Source organism: Amia ocellicauda, chromosome 7 (genome assembly GCF_036373705.1).
Source record: "Amia ocellicauda isolate fAmiCal2 chromosome 7, fAmiCal2.hap1, whole genome shotgun sequence".
In the NCBI taxonomy this organism is placed as follows: domain Eukaryota; kingdom Metazoa; phylum Chordata; class Actinopteri; order Amiiformes; family Amiidae; genus Amia; species Amia ocellicauda.
The window spans coordinates 2,332,501-2,350,957 of NC_089856.1; the positions used below are offsets into that span (position 1 = coordinate 2,332,501).

At 48.6% G+C, this 18,457-nt stretch overlaps 1 protein-coding gene across 1 annotated transcript; it reads right to left on the bottom strand.

Annotated features, from left to right (window-relative positions):
• Nucleotides 1-2,360: 2,360 nt before the first annotated feature.
• On the bottom strand, nucleotides 2,361-7,242 carry cdc37 (cell division cycle 37 homolog (S. cerevisiae)). The gene is made up of 8 exons (XM_066707874.1): nucleotides 6,959-7,242; nucleotides 5,764-6,045; nucleotides 5,437-5,542; nucleotides 4,923-5,038; nucleotides 4,068-4,190; nucleotides 3,709-3,891; nucleotides 3,187-3,258; nucleotides 2,361-2,909 (listed from the first exon to the last, which is right to left on the bottom strand). Exons 1-8 carry the CDS (start codon nucleotides 7,064-7,066, stop codon nucleotides 2,766-2,768), a joined length of 1,134 nt encoding a protein of 377 aa, XP_066563971.1. The 5' UTR covers nucleotides 7,067-7,242; the 3' UTR covers nucleotides 2,361-2,765.
• Nucleotides 7,243-18,457: the final 11,215 nt, after the last annotated feature.

Genomic DNA, 18,457 nt, shown 5'->3' on the forward strand with positions numbered 1-18,457 from the left:
AAACAGTGCAGTCCGGACATTGAGACAAAATAAAATGCATGAGTTCGTGAACCCGTCTTATTGAACTCTCCGTGATTCAAAATACCCCCAGTCAACCTCTCCCACTATTATTACTGTAAATGGCACAAATACGTACTGTCGAATTTCCCAGCTATGACACCCCACAATATGCACGTAATTAAATGGCGCCAATTGCACACCCTACAAAACCATATTTCCCTATTTTGATTGTCATATTTAGTAAACAGTGCGGACAGTAAGTTGGGATAGTCATGTTACAGAAGATTTACATATTGAGGTATTTAAGTGTAATTCAACCTACCGTTGTATTGTGTCTTGATGTCATAATTATATACTGCAATGGCTAAGTTTAGAGGCTACCGTCTGTCCGCTGATTTCTTGAACGTTTATCACTGCGAGTACTGTATGTATATACAATAATTACAGCATATACATGTGTGTATCGGTATCAATATGCAGGATACATTGAGGACTAAATTACAAATAGATATGAAAACGTGGAAATTAATGAATACATGTCCACAGATGTATTTATTCATGTGTTACTTATTCCTTGTTTTATACATTTATATCAAGCTTAATTTCATTTCAATCTGGTCGTGGACTAGCCTCCATCATGCACAAGAACCGCACTGTAGTACCTGTACTGCAGGATTTTCAGATCATTAGATTTAGTCAATTATTACAGAAACGGGTGGATCAATACCTTTTATTGCAAGATAGACAAAGAAATGACTCAACATTGAATATAACAGAATAAATATCCTGTACTTTCCTTGGCTCTGGTTGGTTCCTGTCTCTAGTTCTCTCTCATGGTTCTTTATATATTGAAAGGAGAAACCTGACCCTGAACAAACATCAAAAGCGAGTATCAACCCCGCGGTGAAGGCAGTGCGGGAGCTGCGTGAAGTTCACCGCATCCACTGGCGCCTCCTAGCGCTCGTCCGCAGACAGCAGCCTAAACACGGCCATCAGTGTTCATTACATTGTTGCCATTGCTACTGATCTCGTTAAACCGCCGCCGTCTGCAGCAACACAGTGCGCTCTGCGGGTGATCGGCACGTCCGCCGCCTCCGGACCTGAACGAAGCAGCTCGTTATACTGTATGATCCATAATGGGAAGAACCCGTGGGGAAAGTCGCAGCCTCTCCGTCTGCGCATGCGTGCCTCCCAGTACTCTAATCCAGTGCGCATGAGCAAAGATGGCGGCCCCCTAGTATGCATGGGGTTGTCCAACTCGCAGAGATTAGATCGATTTACAAACTGTACCGATTACGCACACAATGCACTTTGATTACGTTTCTGCTCCAATTGTTATATAATCGACCTAAAATATCTCAACGAAACAACGATGTTGACAAAATGGAGACATTATTTACCGCGGAAACGTTGTTTCAGGTGGATTATGTAACAGGAGAAACGCCCCCCAGTGGAAGCGGTGTTGAATGGCTCCCCGCAGTGCTGGGGTGGATGTCTTACATGTGAGGAGGGCTGCGGCTGTGGCTCTACCTCTCTCTCTCTCTCATGACTTTCACATCTGGCCAAACCTCTTCACCTGCAATGCATGACGTCACACCAAGGTCTTCAAATCCGCTGGAGCGCACACAGGGCCTTTCAGACCCCCGTCTACATCCACGCCATTGCTGGGGACACACGTATAAACCCCAATCCACCTTCTGACATCCAGCTACTAAGGGACCAGCACTTTGCTGCTTGTTTTCAAGGAAATCGAAACCTTTTAAATGATGTATTTTTCTTTGTAGACCGTTCGTTTTCCCCATTTGGCTTCCCCAGGACTGAAGCTGCATGACACCGTCTGATCCTCAGTGCTTAACTCGTGGTGCCGAATACACAGCAGCCCATTTCACTCGCTCTGCGGTCCTTTACAAATACACACAAAATAAATAAAGCAAAACGTTTCTTCTGCACTTCCTAATTTATTTTGCTCCGATTTCTCTCAAGTTTAAATGGCTTCTGAGGAACTCTGCCACAGTCACATTATAGTAGAGGCGCCAGATTAGGTCATTTCGAGCCGTTTGGCATTCGAAATACATCAATCGGCCGACAATGTACAGCAGCTCGGTGGACACACAGCTCCCAGGCAGAAGATTCAAGTCACCGCAAACCAAAGCGTTCTGCAAAGTCGGTCAATCCCACAGATGACGAGTTGCAAAGAAAGCCTACACCTGTACATGATGTCTACTCTGCATGCTGTCGCCTTTAACGACTTCAAACAGAAAGAAAAAAGCCACCGGAGAGATTGGCACAGAGAGATTCACTGCCACACCCTCTCCTTCTCCCTGGAACCAAGATCATTTGGCGCAACATGAAGCAGCAAGTTTGGAGATAAAAAGCACTGGTTATATTTGCTCAATGGCCCAAAAATAACAAACCAACAAAGATACACAAAAAACACAGTAAAGATATGCTCTTGCAATCAGGCGAACTCAACTGCGATGGCTAATCTAGTCACAGTGTACAACTCCAGACCGTGACTTCTCTGATCTCAATCTTCCTCCCGGACGAAGCTGTCCCAGGATCACGTTTCCATTAATCTAGGGATGCGCTCGGCACAGTGAGCTGCAGGGTCCTAGTGCCACTGCGGGTGGGGGGGGGGTGGGGTGGGGGGGACGCTACAAAGTGGAAAATAAACCGAGGCGGTGGGGGGGGGTGGTGGGCAGGATCGAGGTTGACTGTTTTAAAGAGGGAAAAATAAAAACGGGGGCAGTTCAATGGCGGCCGAGTTATTTCTTCTCTTCCTCGGCCTCCTTCTTTGGCTCCTCGTACACCGGCTCCTCTTCCTCGGCCTTCTGCCCCGGCTCGTCCGTCCTGGAGTTGGGCACCCACAGCCCCGAGTCGATGCATCGCTGCATGTGGTGCTTGGCTTCCTACAGGGGGAGGGGGAGAGCGGTATGAGATCCACGAGCAGGAGGAGGGGAGACCGGACAGACGCACAGAAACACTACATTACAGGGAAAACAGGTAAAGGGTTAAACCGATCACCCTTCACAACACTCCCCCAGGACTGCACAGTTACCTGCCGTCTCAGATATACAGAGCGCAGAACGGGGGAGGACGGAGGAGGACAGGGGGCAGGACAGAGGAGGACAGGGGGCAGGACAGAGGAGGACAGGGGGCAGGACAGAGGAGGACAGGGGGCAGTACCGTGGGATCCATCTTGCTGATGACGTCCTGCAGCAGCTGAATGTCCTTGTCATCAAAGCACTTCTGCATCTCCTGTCGAGGCGAAACACAGGACGTGGAAGGGTGACAACGTGTACACCTCCAACCCCTTCTACACCACAACCCACAACATACCCAGATATAGCGCCTGTGTTACACCTCAGATTACACAACCTGTCATCACTGCGGCCAAGACACCAACCAAACAGTATTACATCTCTTATTTCCAATTTCATTCTTTATCGCTGCAGTCGAAGGTCCTCTGGGGTTCCTTCTGCTCTCAGCTCATTACCGAACCCAATCATTTGCTCATTTGGACTTTAATAGCGCTGGAGCATCCATTGAGAGAGAGAGAGAGAGAGAGAGAGAGAGAGATCTTAAAACCCCAAGGACCTTTGCAGTGAGTAAGAGAGGGGAAGAGAGAGAGCGAGGGAGGGAGCAAGAGCGAGGGAGAACGAGGGAGAGCGAGAGAGAGCAAGAGAGCGAGCGAGAGACTGATCTCACCTCCGGCAGCGTCTCGTACACCTCCACCGGGTCCAGCCCCCCCGGGCCCAGGCGCTTCTGCCGCTCCTCCTCCTCGTACTCCTTCAGCGCCTTCTCGATGCGCACCTTGGCCCGGCCGCGCACGCGCTCCTTGAAGGCCTCCAGCTCGTCGTTGAAGGCGTCCTGGTACTGCTGGTCGGCGGTCTGGGGACACAGCGACAGCACGACTGTCAGGACCAGCCCAACCCGAGACCGCCGGGCGAGACCTAGCTCTGGGTAACGATGGCGGCTCTCCTATATATTATTTCCTGGGACCACCGGCCACCCCAGAGGCGGCAGTGCTGGCGGAGCCGGGGCAAGTCCAGGATCTTGAGGCCTACCTTGATCTTGGTGAAGAACTGTCGGAAGCAGCCCCTGGGGTCGACCTTCAGGCTCTTGGCCAGCTCCAGGATGAACTGCATCACGATGGTCTGGTGGGCCACCTGCTCCATCAGGGCATGTTTCTGCAGACACACACAGACAGGAGGTCAGAAGGAGACCGCAGACAGAGCAGCGCAGATCTGGAACACAACATACCAAAGCCCCGGTCCTGGCGATGCGGGCAAGAAGATGGTGGGCTGGACTGGAATGAGTCCTAGTTTCTCTCTCTCTCTCATCTCTCTATTTGAACCATTGCCTGTTGACCGTGTCCTGGGAGGGGGAGGGGGGACAAACTCTTCATGTTTCTTAAAAATATGAGCCAGTCACCCTTCCCTAGGGACCCTGGCGACCCATAAACAAAGCCCACCATCATTTCCCATCATGCCTCTGCCCTGCATGCTACCCGAGGCATGAGGTGTCTTCAACAAGATCTTAGGCTGAAGAAGAAAAAAAATACATAAATCTGATGCATCTGGAAAACGGCCAGAACACATGTTAAAATCGAGAGGGGTGGGTGCTGGGTGGCAAAAATAAAAATGTATCACCTCCATGGAAAGAATGCCTTCATCGCCAAACCGGGATTGGGAGGGAAGGGAGGGTAATAATAGTCGTGACAGACGGGCCACGGGCTCAGTTTCCAAAACAGCAGGGCCGGACGCCTCGCCGAGATGAAGGACTTTCTATTTTTACAGTCTCCGTCTGTGCCCCGTTATCGTGCAGCGGCCGTGACCGTCTCCCATTCCCCCCCCACCACCTTCCCTCTGAACAGACGGCGATGACCTCACTGCAACCCCCCCCACCCCCGTCCGCCTTACCTCCTCCACTTCCAGGTCGATGCACATGATGACCAGGTAGTTGGCCGTCTCCTCGCACACCAGGTGGGGGTTGTCCGACAGGTATTTCTGGCTGTCGTCCCAGCGCCGCAGCATACCTGCACACAGGGGCCCGTTAGAGCAGCCTCACACTCGACACGTCTCTTCCAGGCAAGACCGGACACGGACAATACGAACACACGTGACAGAACAGGAACAGAATTCGCCTGGAAAGTGACTTATAGATGCCGCTACTACAGGGGCGGAAATCGAGACTGTCCGGCCCAGTGGAGGCTGTTACCCAGCGGCCAACTCTTGCCATGATGCTGTTCCGTTTCTGGACACTTGGTGCTCAGCCCCCGGAGGACCCCGGCGCAGCAAGCTGGGTTTTCCTCAGCACGATCGGAAAGACAGATCTCCATGTTCTCCTTTGCCAACCCCACGCACCAGGCCACGGACAGGCACAAAACCATGGACGACTGCAAACACGAACGGCCCGGACTCTCCGCGCTCTTACCGAAATGTTTGATCTGTTTCTCGTTCTTCTCCACGAAGGTCTTGTGCTTCTGCTCCTTCTCCTCCTCCGTCTCCTCTGACTTGTCCGGCTTGATGTTGACCACACTCTGCGGGGGGCGAGAGAGAGGACCCTTTCAATGTGCTGGCAGAGAGAGAGGGACAGTGAGAAGGACAGAGAGAGAGAGAGAGAGAGAGAGACAGTAAAAAGAGAAATAGACAGAGAGAGTGACAGCGAGACAGTGAAAAGAAGAGAAAGACGGTGACACAGAGAGAGCGAGAGTGAGAGAGAGATGCTGTGACACAGAGTGCACAGAGCCAGGACACAGACCTTGCTGAAGCCCTCCTTGCTCAGCGTGTCCACGTTCCAGGGCATCTTCTTCTCCTCCTTGCGGTGGCTGTCCACCTTCTTCTCGCACTCGCGCTCCTCCTTCCTCAGCTGCTTCTCCTCGCTCTGCAGCCTGGCCAGCTCCGCCTTGGCGTCGTCCGTGCCCGAGAGCTCCAGCTCCTTCATGCGGCGCTGCACCTCGGCGACCTTCCTCTTGCTCTCCGCCAGGGACTTCTCCAGCTCCTCACGCTCCTTGTTGAACTGCTCCATGCGCTCCACGCGAGCCTGTGGGGGGGGGATCAGAGAAGTCAACATGAAAATGTTTCTCCTGTTTTGATGCCCTGCGGTCTGGACTGTCACCCTACGCAGCAGAGACGTCAACATTCAACCGAGGGGTTCTCCAATGTGACCTCCGCATGAAGCCCACAGATTTAATGATGCGTCCGGTTTGATGGAATATCTGCGGCAGGTTCGTTCCCCGACACGACGGCCACAGAGCATGTACTGGCCGACAGAGACCTGATCAATTGGTCAGACTCAGACTGAGTGATTATGTCACTGAGAACCACGGAAGTACAGTGTCGGACCTTCTCAATCAATCAATCAATACATTACAAAATAAAACCACCATGAGAGATGCCACGCTTGTATTAGACATTTCTGGGGCATCTCGGGATACAGCATCACACAGACGCAAGACGCCTGGCCAGCATGGGAGGAATGCCCTCATTCGCACTTGTACAGCACGAAATACAATTAAAGAAGTGACGCAGAGGGTCGGTCGCTCGGTGGCATCATGTCACCCATCCTGGCCTGACAGGGAGGGAGGGGGAAGATCCAGAAAATCCCATCAAATCCCAGTGTGTGTGTGTGGGGGGGTACTGATCTAGCAGGATGCGATTCCTAAACGCAATTATTAACAAAAATACGAGGAAGAGTAAACGCTATATTGTAACAGGGCTGCTGTTCCAAGCATTCTGACGTCACCAGGGAATGTAGCTGTTCTGCGAAGGAAGTGCCGCCCCGAACCGGAATCAAAGGGTTAATGCGCCTCAAATACACATGCACACAGGACTCGCATCCCTGCATTTACGACCCCCCCACCCCGATGCTAAAAGAAGAAAGGGCCGTGAAGCGATCCTGCGTGCGGGACTGGGAGCTCGGGCGGGCGGGCGCGCTGTTGTGCCCCGACACCCACCTGGTGCCTCCATCGGAACAGGCTCGGGGTGTCGATGTTGGGGTGGGTGTCATCCTCGTCGTCCGACACCTCGATGTGATCCCACACGCTGTAGTCTATCGTGGTCATCCCCGCTGCTTTCCCGCAGACCACGCCGAGCCGCACTGGACCAGACAGGCGGATACGCAGAGATAGTGACTGGCCGGTCCACACGGTGCGATGGAGGGCAGTAAAGCTGGCTTCTGTGCTCCGATGACTCCCTCCTCGCCAGGATGTTTCTGGAAATCTCTTTTGCTTCCGTTTCGGCGTGGCGTGGCGTGGCGTTGCGTGCTGCGTCACCACGCTGCGTACGAGGCATGCGCGGTTGGAGTCATGGGTGGGTTTCCGAAGTGTACGCTGGGCACCGCCTCAAATATGGCGGCGTCCATGGAATGGCGTGAAGCTGCATTTCCGTACGGCAGATCTGCTATTGTTATTTAGTGAATTCAGTTTTCAGCTGGTTGTTTTTACTGGGTACATGTTAAAAAGACAACAACCACAATAATAATAATAATAATAATAATAATAATAATAATAATAATAAGACTTCAATATACTTTGCATGTGACAGTACTTTTTTATGATATAATATTCGATATGTTTTATTTGAATGGTAGTATGCATATTCATATCAGTGATTGTAATCGATTTAGTAGTTCAATTTAGGATAGGAGTAGGATGTATGAGTAATAATGTATACAAGTAAGTAGGTCAGTATCTGTAGTATAATAGCAGGTATGTTCATTTTCATAATAGTGTGCATGGTACTATATGTATATATTTTTACTGTGACTGATCAAACAATGAAAATAGCCCCCTCGTAATTAAGCTGCTATTACATCTTTATCATATGTAAATAAGCATGATAATGATTAGATAGACAAAGTGTGGTTTAAAGACAGTTAAATAGTGTCATAAAGAGATGTTACATGACCAGAAAATTTCATTAATAAGTTTCCCCCACTCCTGTTCTCTGGGCCCCCTCACAGTATCCCATTTCTTCTTCTACCACTTCTATGCAGATGACACCCAGCTCTTCCTGTCTTTTCCCTCTGCTGGCCCCCTCATCCCCTCACCTGACTGTCTGCTCTCCTCTTGGATGCACTCACATAATCTCAAGTTCAACCTGATCTCTTCTTCTTTCCTTCCTCCTCCGCACCTTCTCCTGATCTCTCAATTTCAATTCCACTAGCATCTTCCACTAGTCCTGAGCAGCATACGCCGAATAACTCCTTTCCTCATGACTACTCGACCCAGCTGCTCGTCCAGTCCCTGGTCCTCTCCCGCCTGGACTACTGCAAAACCCTCCTGGCCGGCCCGCCTGCAGCTACTACCCGCCCCTCCAGCTCATCCAGAACTCTGCGGCTTGTCTGGTCTTCTCCACTGGCTCCCAATACCGGCACGCATTCAGTTCAAGACATTGATCCTCACCTACCGTTGTTTTGACCAGACTTCACCGAGCTTTACTGTCTCCCATCCCTCCTTACACTGCCTCCTGACATCTCTGGTCCTCCTGCCACAGACTCACTTTGCCTCTTCTCCGCTCCCCTACCTTTAAGAGCCGCTCCTTTTCAACCCTGGCCCCTAAGTTGGTGAATGCCCTTCCCACCGAGGACAGGAGTGCACAGTCCCTGACCACCGTCCGGTGATGACTCAAGTCTGTTGATACTTTACCTGCAACACTGCAGCTCTTCAGCACTCCTGCTATTATGCACTTTACTATATTTCTTTCTGCTCCCTTGTGCTTATGTATTGTTAGCACTTCTATTATTCTACTGTGACTGACCTGGGACTCAACTGTATTATGTCTGGTTGTATAATCTCATTGTAGTATTGTGGAAGAAACTCAGCCTTCAGTCAGGTTAGTGCGTTGGTTGCAATGCCTTTATGTCACACAGCGTGGAGAGGAACAGTGAATGGAAAACAATACATTTTGATTCAAAGACTCGATACAAAAAGACAGTCTTTTATACACAAAAGTAAATAAAGTGGGGTTATAATTAAGACATTCCTATGTTATCTTTTAAGCAGGCTAAGCAGAAAACATTTCTTTATGGATGACAGTTCCCAGGCTAATAGATAAGGGAAGAGAAACTTAAATCCCACAGTTTGACAATGTCTCCCCGACGCACATAATTCTTAGAGTCCAAGGTACCTCCTGGCCTGGCACTAATCTTGACATGTCTATGTATACCAGCTGTAGAGCCTTGCAAGAGAGACATTCAAACCTTTCTCCCACACTGATGTAAGCTTATTGTATTGTGTTCTGATTGCTCTAGTACACTTTTGTAATGGTTTCAATTGTATTTTGTGCTGATTGTATTACTGCTTCTTTTGTAAACTGTATGTCACCCTGGAAAAGTGTGTCTGCTAATTCATAAATAGTAATAATAATAATAATAATAATAATAATACCCCCGGCATGTATAGTTGGCAGGAAAGTGGGCAGTTGCTCATTTGATTTATTTCTATATGAGTTGTCAGTTTGCCCACAGTTCACCCCTAGAGGAAGATGCCCTCCTTGTGTTAACTAAGGAAACACATAATAGCAATGCATATTTTACTAAAAACAGGATGTTCGTTTACGAAGGACTGCACAATAAATAAATAAATAAATGCACAAATGAAAGAAAAGCAACATGAATTATTGCCTGGTCGCCCGGGGTGCAATTATAGCCCTTTGGAAAGTACAAAAGACAGAAATCTGCTAATGCCGATGAGTCACAGCTAGACTCTGTGGAAGGGAAAATGAATGTGTGGAAATGAGAAGAATACAGATGGGAAGTCAGGAGCCCGGGCTCATGCCAGAGAGGTGATTAGACACAAATTAAACATGCACTGTCCCATCCGGCAGGGTCCCACTCTCCCGGCGGAGGGAAAGTTAATGACTTGGCTGTTTGGTTTTGGGCGAAGTCAACGCAGCCTGTTACTGCAGTGCTCTGCGCTAATTAACTCGCTTCACCACACACACACAGGAGTTGTTTTTAATACATTTTGTCTGCCAGTGTACTTTTTCAATTATTAGTTTATCCATTACTACTGCTGTGCTACTACAACTACATTTACTTCGGTTGATAATACATTTGCCATTTAGTTTATCACCAGCAGAGGGTAGCATGGAGTCAACGGCCGTAATTAGTCTGCACATTAGAATATGCCAGTACTGTGTATTTTATATTATTATTATTATTATTATTATTATTATTATTATTATTATTATTGCAGATAAAATATCACCAGCTACCTTTAATTCTAGTTTTTGTTATTATTGTTTTATTATTATAATAAATTACTCATACTATTACTACTATTTTTTTATTACCAATGGTGGAAGAAGAAAGAAATTACCGGGGGAACGAGATGCAGCTGAGGAAAGGATTTTCTTCTGGGGTCAGGAAGACATTAAATATATATTAACGAATACAACATGTAATGAGCATTATTATCAAATGAATGAGCAGTTTAATTCTTTAATTCTTGTTCCTGTGCTCCTACATTATTAGTTATGATTATTCTGTAAAGCCAGGCTACAAGACATGTCCAGGACTTACAGATGTGTGTGTCTCCTCCCTTTTGTGCTTGGTGTTACTCTTATATCAAGACTGCTCATTGTAATGCGGTAGACATCAATAAATAAATGAAGCCGCAGCCCTTGACTAAACAGAGGCAAATTTATCCCTGCCTACCTTTTTGATGTATTGCATATGGTGTCTAATGAGGATATTAACCCACTGGGCTCTCAATAAAACCACCCACCTCCTGCATTACAAACGCCTCTCCAGGGGATCATTTCTCTGAGGGATAATTACGCACAACAGCTGCATAGATCGGCTGCTATGGATTTACAATTTGCCAGATGATGTTCTTCAAAACTGGTCAGTCTGGAGGAGTTACGTCTGCCCTTATTGTTGTTGTTGCTGGTTTCTTTCTCAGGGGACACAACGCGCTCTCCGGACTAATGACTGTAATTAGTAGCTGCTGAAGTCAGGCTGGCCGTGCCCCTGTTTATACCCTCCTCTGGGCAAGGGGTTTCTTCATCTCATTCCTGAGTTTTGGGTTGTACATGCACAGCAAAGTTAGATAGACTAGAATAGATGAAAAACAAACATGACCAAACATGACACTGTGTATTTCTAGATCTATCCTATAATTCGGGGTGTGCAGATCTGCAACTGACTGAGTGTTCTAAACATTGAAAAAGTTTGATTTTACTGCAGTGAAATACAAATAGGAATGACTTCAACCCATCAAAGTAAATCAACATTGCTGGTTTTACAAAGCTGTGCAAAATAGATGATTGACAGAGGGAAATTCAGAATGATTTTGACGTCCTTTTCAGTTGGGATGGGGTTTAGCAGTTAGGCCAACTGATTGGTTATAGAAGTCTACAGATGAATATAGCCCCACAAATCTACTAATCTCAACATAAGTAATCTTAATATACTACATAAGGGCATTGGGTAACTTTACCAATACACAGCGCACCTAGAAATAAATAGTTCAGGCCTATATCGTGGTCGCATGTTGACGGGAGTTGTCCCATCTGGCTTCCTGTATGAGGATTGACTTTTGTTTCCCCTGAAATATAGAACGACAACCAAACGAGTTCCAGGGGCGTTATTCTGAAACCCACTCCTTCTTCGGGAAAGCCACACCCACACAGGATTCGAAGCGCTGGCACTGGTCAGCGGTCTCTGTTCACGAGGGAGGCGTTCGATTTCAAGTACACTACATGGCCAAAAGTATGTGGACACTCCTTCTAATAAGTGGATTCGGCTGCTTTGCCCATTGATGACAAGTCAAGTACACAATCTCCTTCGACAAACATTGGCAGTAGAATGGGCCCTACTGAAGAGCTCAGTGAATTTCAGGATGGCACTGCCATAGGATGCCACCTTTCCAACAAGTCAGTTAGTCAAATTTCTGCCCTGCTAGAGCTGCCCCAACTGTAAGTGCTGTCATTGTGAAGTGGAAACATCTAGGAGCAACAACAGCTCTGCCGCAAAGTGGTAGACCACACAAGCTCACAGAACAGGACTGCCGAGTACTGAAGCATGTACGGCATACAAGTCATCTGTCCTCGGTGCAACAATCACTACAGAGTTCCCAACTTCCTCTGGAAGCAACGCCAGCACAAGAACTGTTCATCGGGAGCTTCATGAACTGGGTTTCCATGGCCGAGCAGACGCACACAAGCCTAAGGTCACCATGCGCAGTGCCAAGCATCGGCTGGAGTGGAGTAAAGCTCACCGCCATTGGTCTGGAGCAGTGGAAACGCATTCTCAGGATTGATGAGTCACGCTTCACCATCTGGCAGTCAGACGATCTGGGTTTGGTGGATACCAGGGGAACGCTACCTGCCCGAATGCATAGCGCCAACTGTAAAGTTTGGTAGAGGAGGAGTAATGGTCTGGGTCTGTTTTTCATGGTTGGGGCCCCTTAGGTCCACTGAAGGGAAATCTTAATGCTACAGCGTACAATGACATTCTAGTTGATTTTGCACTTCCAACTTTGTGGCCACAGTTTGGGGACGGCCCTTGCCTGTTTCCTTTGCAATGACCCCATGCACAACGCGAGGTCCATACAGAAATGGTTTGTCGAGATCAGTTTGGAAGAACTTGACTGGCCTGCATGGAGCCCTGACCTCAACCCCATCGAACACCTGTGGGATGAACTGGAACGTCAACTGTGAGCCAGGCCTGATCCCCCAACATCAGTGCCCGGCCTCACTAATGCTCTCGATGTCCAATGTACACTGTTTACATATTCAGCTTGATAATCAATTAACATGCTTTTCAAACAAGCCTTGTCTACAGCGAACTTCCATTTTTTTTGTTTATGTTAATGAAGCAAGAGTAACATTCAAAATCATGGTAATTCCACAAACCCGTGTGATTGTAAAAATAGCAACATAGGTACAAATCTCCTTTGTAACGACCTCAAAACTACTATTTACTAACATCCACGCCAACTCCTCAAATGCTCCCTCCTCTTTTCTCCCACCTTACTGTAATAAATGAAGAAGGCGATCGGCCGCATACAAATTACTGACAAATTCTTTCTGCAGGTGATTGACAGCATAAAATATGATTGATGTTACCTCAATGACCAATGCCAGCGCTCTGAATCCCGTGTGGGCGTGGCCTGCCTGGAGATGAATGGTTTTTGAAATAACGAGGGACGTGGGAGAGGGGGATGTGCATGCTCATTTTAACAAATTTCAAACCTGATAAAGAAAAGTTACATATTGAAGCGATTCTGGAGAGGGTCTTTTGTGATCTGTAACCTTGCCAGCATCAGGATATATGTTATAGATGTTATTCCAGCTATTGGATTTGTTTTTATGCAAATTAAGTTCCTGGTAAACATGTTGCGAAATATGAGATTGTGAGCTTTTTTTTGGTCTTTTTTTACCGTACCAATTTACAAATAACTTTTCCATGCGCTGGTCACACCTCATATTACTAGCTGTCAGACAATGGCTTCCTCTTGTTTGAACACTTTAGAAATGTTACCCTTGCCCCAGACCGTCTGTTTCTGCTCCCCCACTGCAAAATGCTCAACACGGGGCAAGCTCCTTGCAGACTGCAGTGTTGGTGTCTGTGCAGAGTTTAAGCTTGGTGTTTTGTCCACAGGCCCTTCACCCTTGTATTTGAAGGTGGCAAGACGCGCTACTTCTGTCTTCCCTTTAGTTTAACCGTTGGGACAGTTATTCCTCCAGGGCAGGACCGGTGATGGTGTGTGTATCAGTGTTGGGCTGGTCTGTGTGGGCTGGCACCGCCCGACAACAGAACAGAGCATCACCCAAACCCACAATCCTGCCAGGGCAGTCCCGTTAGCTTCCAAAATCCACAGGAAAGAGTTGTTTTCCGAATGTTTTGAACCCCTTCCGCCCCTCCTGTCTGCTAATGGGATTCCAGGATGGTTTCTGCCAAGCGGCCGGCAGCCAAGCGCCGGGGTCTGCAGGAGGTGCCAGGCCTCTCCCCGCTCTGAAGGCGTGAGTCATCAACTGATTGATCACCCGCCCACACTCTCGGGCACGACATCACTGTGACATCACTGTGCGGTGACCTCGCTCCAGCGCAGTCCGGCTGCTCTGCTGCGGCCGTCGCTGGGCCTCAGATGGGAAAAGCGCAGGGTGCAGCTTCTCTCCATTATTCTTTGTCTTAGTCGCTCTAAGTCCCAGCTATGTCCCGGAGCCGCGTCTGCCTGGCACAGGAGGGGAACCAGCAGAGCTTCATTGCAGCAGGGCACTGCTACAGACCCGGTTACTTTAGGATCAGGGTGCCACGGCTCTGGCCAGAGGTGAAGCATATTTCACTTCGCATCCGCGGGTTGTGTTTGTTTGCTGTCTGTGGAGAGGTTACAGCTACGAGTAACCATGGAGTAAACAAGGGAGTAAACCAAGTCTTTCAAAGGACAGACTTGCACCCCTGTGTATTTTTTTATTCTGAAGAACATGGTGTTTGTTTCGGTGTTGACTGTTTTCCAAAAGGAAACAAGGAAAAGTATTTAAGAGAGAGGGAATGGAACCGACAACCATTTTCATGGAATGTCCCTCTTTTATAGTCTGATGATGGAGTGTTTCAAAGAGAGAGAGAGAGAGAGAGAGAGAGAGAGAGAGGGGGAGATGGAGGGAGAGAGAGAGAGAGAGGGAGAGGGCAATGGAGGGAGAGAGAGGGAGAGGGAGATGGAGGGAGTTAGATGGAGAGGCAGATGGAGGGAGGGAGAGAGAGAGAGAGAGAGAGAGAGAGAGAGAGAGAGAGAGAGAGAAGCATGTAGGACTGACGCACTGCTGGCGTGATCAAAGGGAATGGCGCCCGCGCTGCTGGCGATTGAGTCGAGTCAGGCGCTGTGAAGGCATCCAGGGAGAGTTCACAACCGCACCAGAGGAATAAACTCCTCTGCTTTCTGGGGAACTAATTTCTGATCTGTTGCACATCCTCTAATTAGGGCACAACACTCTCTTGTCCTATATAGATGTCTTTCTGCTGCTTTACTGCGGTATTCCAGTGAGCAGAACTCCCTACGCACCCCGAGTGATTGACAGGAAGTGACCGGGGGATGGCCATCAGTGCGGCACTAAATGTATATCCCTGTACTCTGAGCATCCCTTTTCCTTTGGGTTGACCTTTGCCTCCTCCTAGTTGCACCACAGAGATTCATAATGCCGTATTTTAGGAAGCCCAAGGCATTGAAACTGCAGACATCACTATCAGGTAGTGGTACTTTATTTGCTTTGCATTTATTTGCCTACAGAATTTTTCCAAAGCATAAAATTGCCTTTAATAATTCCAAGCAGCGCAAGAATGATTAAAAAAACAACTTAATTAAAAAAGGAGCAAACCAAGTTTCAGGGACGACCCAGTTACATCAAGAGAAACACCGAAGCAATTTGGAAAATGTAATGTGAGCTGAGGGGGGGCGTCGAGTAGTGCCCGGTAATGAAGTCTAATGTGGTTTACTATATTAAAACTGTGGGCCGCACATTCTTAAGGGTGTATTAGCACGAGGGAAAGGGAGGGAAATCGAATTGCCAGCCTTTGATAAACCGCGGCGGTCGGTTTCATATTCAGTTGAGGTGACGGACGACAACAATGCGTTTTAGTTTTTGTTTAATGAAGACTTGGCTAAACGTACAGTTTCCCTGTGTGTGTTCTGGTCATGTTGCAAGTCATTTACATGTTTTTGTATCATGTAGATAGGTCTGATTGACATATTTAAGCGTCGGTATGTGAGAATATACTACGATCTATCTTATACACAATCTTATATCTATGATAAAGAGAACAGATCAATTAGGCCACTCAGCTAAGGTCACTGTAGAGGATGGAATAGAGTGGTGATTATTTTGACTGCTTCAGACACTGCGATACTGACTATTTCAGAGACAGAAGGTACAATTCACTCCAGCGCAGTGTCCCATCAGCAGCGCGTCGAGGGAGAACGCAACCCGAGCGTCCGAGAACACCAGACAGAGGCGGACATCCATTTCTGTTTTTCAGAAAAAGAAAGCTCCAATAACTGGAAGCGCGTATTGATTGCCAATACCAAGCTGCCCCAGCTCGTCCCCTGGCCTACAGAGATTTCATTCCCCTCTCGGAAATTAGACCCCACACCCCTCGGCTGTTCTGCGTCGAAAACAAATCCCAGCAGCCCCCTGGGTGGAAGCGGAGTAGAAGCCTCCCTTGATTTATTTATTACAGCCACAGAAACAAATAGGCCAACACCTTTTGGGAATCGGTGCATGCCTAAGAGTAAGGAAACAAACAAAAAGTAAATAAAAGAGAAATAAATCATTAATGGCATGAGCCTGGTCTGCCAACCAGTGTCCCATGAGACCAGCATGTAATGAAAGACCACCACCGACCCCTGCCCCCCAGCCACAGCCAGGCAGAGGGCGAATAATGACGGAGGACTCGTTAGCGCAGGTGTAATTGAAGAGAAACTGTAGCTCGGTGGCTGGTGAAGAGCGTCATCAAAACTTGAATGGCATCATGAGTCTCTGCCCATGCATATCATACAGCCAGTTGTATTATACTACACTCTCCTGCATTATACTACACTATGGCATTCTATACCATAGTATATTTTATGCTATGCTATTCCATATTACACTGAATAGCATTATTACATTTCCCTGTCCTCTCCCTGACTCTCCTACTACAGTTCACACCATTCATATATTTAAATATGCACAACCCCCCCCACACACACACTCACAGACCCCACCCCCCTCTCCGCTGACTCTATCGGCAGCCTGGCCCTATCGCCGCTCCCCCCCGTCTGGGAATCCTCAGTCAAGGGCTTCTCGCATCTCCGCTGTCTCTTAGCAGCGTCTCATACACTGCCTGTCACACGGGGAGAGAGAGAGGGAGAGAGAGAGAGAGGGATGGGAAGAAAAAAAAAGCATCTGTAATTGGTGCTCCTCTATGCTCTTGTCTGTGCAGCGCGCTTGTGTGTGTGTGTGTGTGCGTGTGTGTGTGCGTGCTGTGTGTGCGTGTGCGTGTGTGTGCTGTGGCTGATAAGTGTGTGTGTGTATAGAGTACTCACAGCAGTAAACAAAGGCAGGCTTTTGTCAATGAGAGCCGGAGAGGGGAAGCGATTATCCGTGTGACACCCGGTCCCACCCGTGGCACGGTGGCAGACTGTACCCTACTGTACTTCACTGCTGGGGGAGGTGGGAGGGGGGGTGCTGATAGTGGTGGCGAGGCGGATTTTTTTTTTTGGTGGTGGTAGCTGGTGGTGTTCCCGAGAATCCAGTGCTTAAATCTGCAGGAGAGAGGAGAGAGAGAAGAGAGGCTTGGGGAAAGGTGAGCACACTTTCAATGAATTGTAATGTGTGTTTTTTTTCTTGCACACTGGGGGGTTGTTTAATACCAGGGTGGGGTGGGGGGGCAGCCTGCTTCGGCACGGCGGAGCGGTTTAGCATGCATGGCTTATCGCGGAGGGGAGACCTGCCTGCCTGCCTTGCGCTGTGGTCCTGGTCATCGGTGGGAGATCTCTGTGTATGTATGTCGTTTTCTACCTCGGCTGCACCACAGCCTCGGGGCTTTGTTCCCGTCCACCGGTCGGACGGGGTTTTGCCTAATTTCCCCGGCTGCGTCCTCCTCGGACGTCGGTCTGTGCAGGGTGGTGCTGCTGCTGCTGCTGCTGCTGCTGCACTGTAGCCCTGCGCCTACCTGCCGTGTCAATGCATTGTGCCCATGCGGCCGAAATCACATCGAACGTGCAGGGTCTGAGGGAAGAGCCGTGGGAGATGAGGAGAGAACAATAGAGGGATCTGATGTGGTGTTTTTGTTGTGTGGGGGTTCCTTCTTTCGTTCATCTGCTGGTGATGTACAATGGGAGCTCTTGGCGGTGTTAGGTAATTTACTGCCCCAGCCACCCCAACATCCTTTCTGAAGAGGGTATATTGCGAATTGATTCCCCACTGGACTGCATTTTCAATTCTCCACTTTTCATTATGGGGATTTGGGCTCTCGTTGCGCTGGTTAGTGGAGCGTGCTGTGTGTGTCTGTGTGTGTGTTGTTCAGTGAGGAGAGGGCGGTGAATGCAGAGGCTGATTTTGCATTTGTGCCTTTTATTTAATGTGTACCACACAGGCTTCAGCGCCGGAGAGGGGTGGTGTGGGGAAGCCGGGGAACTTTGACGTTTTCGTGGAAAGGGTGAGCTGGCGTCCTGCCACAGCGGCGCTCGGATGACAGTCACGCCGTCCTCTCCTGCGGTGTTCCCTTCTGTCTCGGCTCCGTCCCCCTGTGGTGCCCACGCTGGCATCCCCCTGTGTGGACAATCACCTGCTGTGGCAGAGGCTTCCTGTCCCTTTCAGTCAGGGGGCAAACGAGGCCGGGTTCGACCAGGATCTAGTGACAACCGGCGTTCTGTTAGTCATGAATGAAGTCCAAAAGTTTCCAGATTAAAAACTCCACTGTGGACCACGGCTGTGCTAATCGGACAGGACTCCTGGTTTCTCACAGGAGA

What these genes read in the sequence shown, in the direction of transcription:
- cdc37 (XM_066707874.1), bottom strand. Translation starts at nt 7,066, where the DNA reads ATGACCACGATAGACTACAGCGTGTGGGATCACATCGAGGTGTCGGAC. An exon ending in AGTTCTTCACCAAGATCAAG is followed by an intron (nt 3,892 to 4,067) that starts GTAGGCCTCAAG and finishes CTGTGTCCCCAG; the next exon opens with ACCGCCGACCAGCAGTACCA. An exon ending in TGTACGAGACGCTGCCGGAG is followed by an intron (nt 3,259 to 3,708) that starts GTGAGATCAGTC and finishes TCGCCTCGACAG; the next exon opens with GAGATGCAGAAGTGCTTTGA.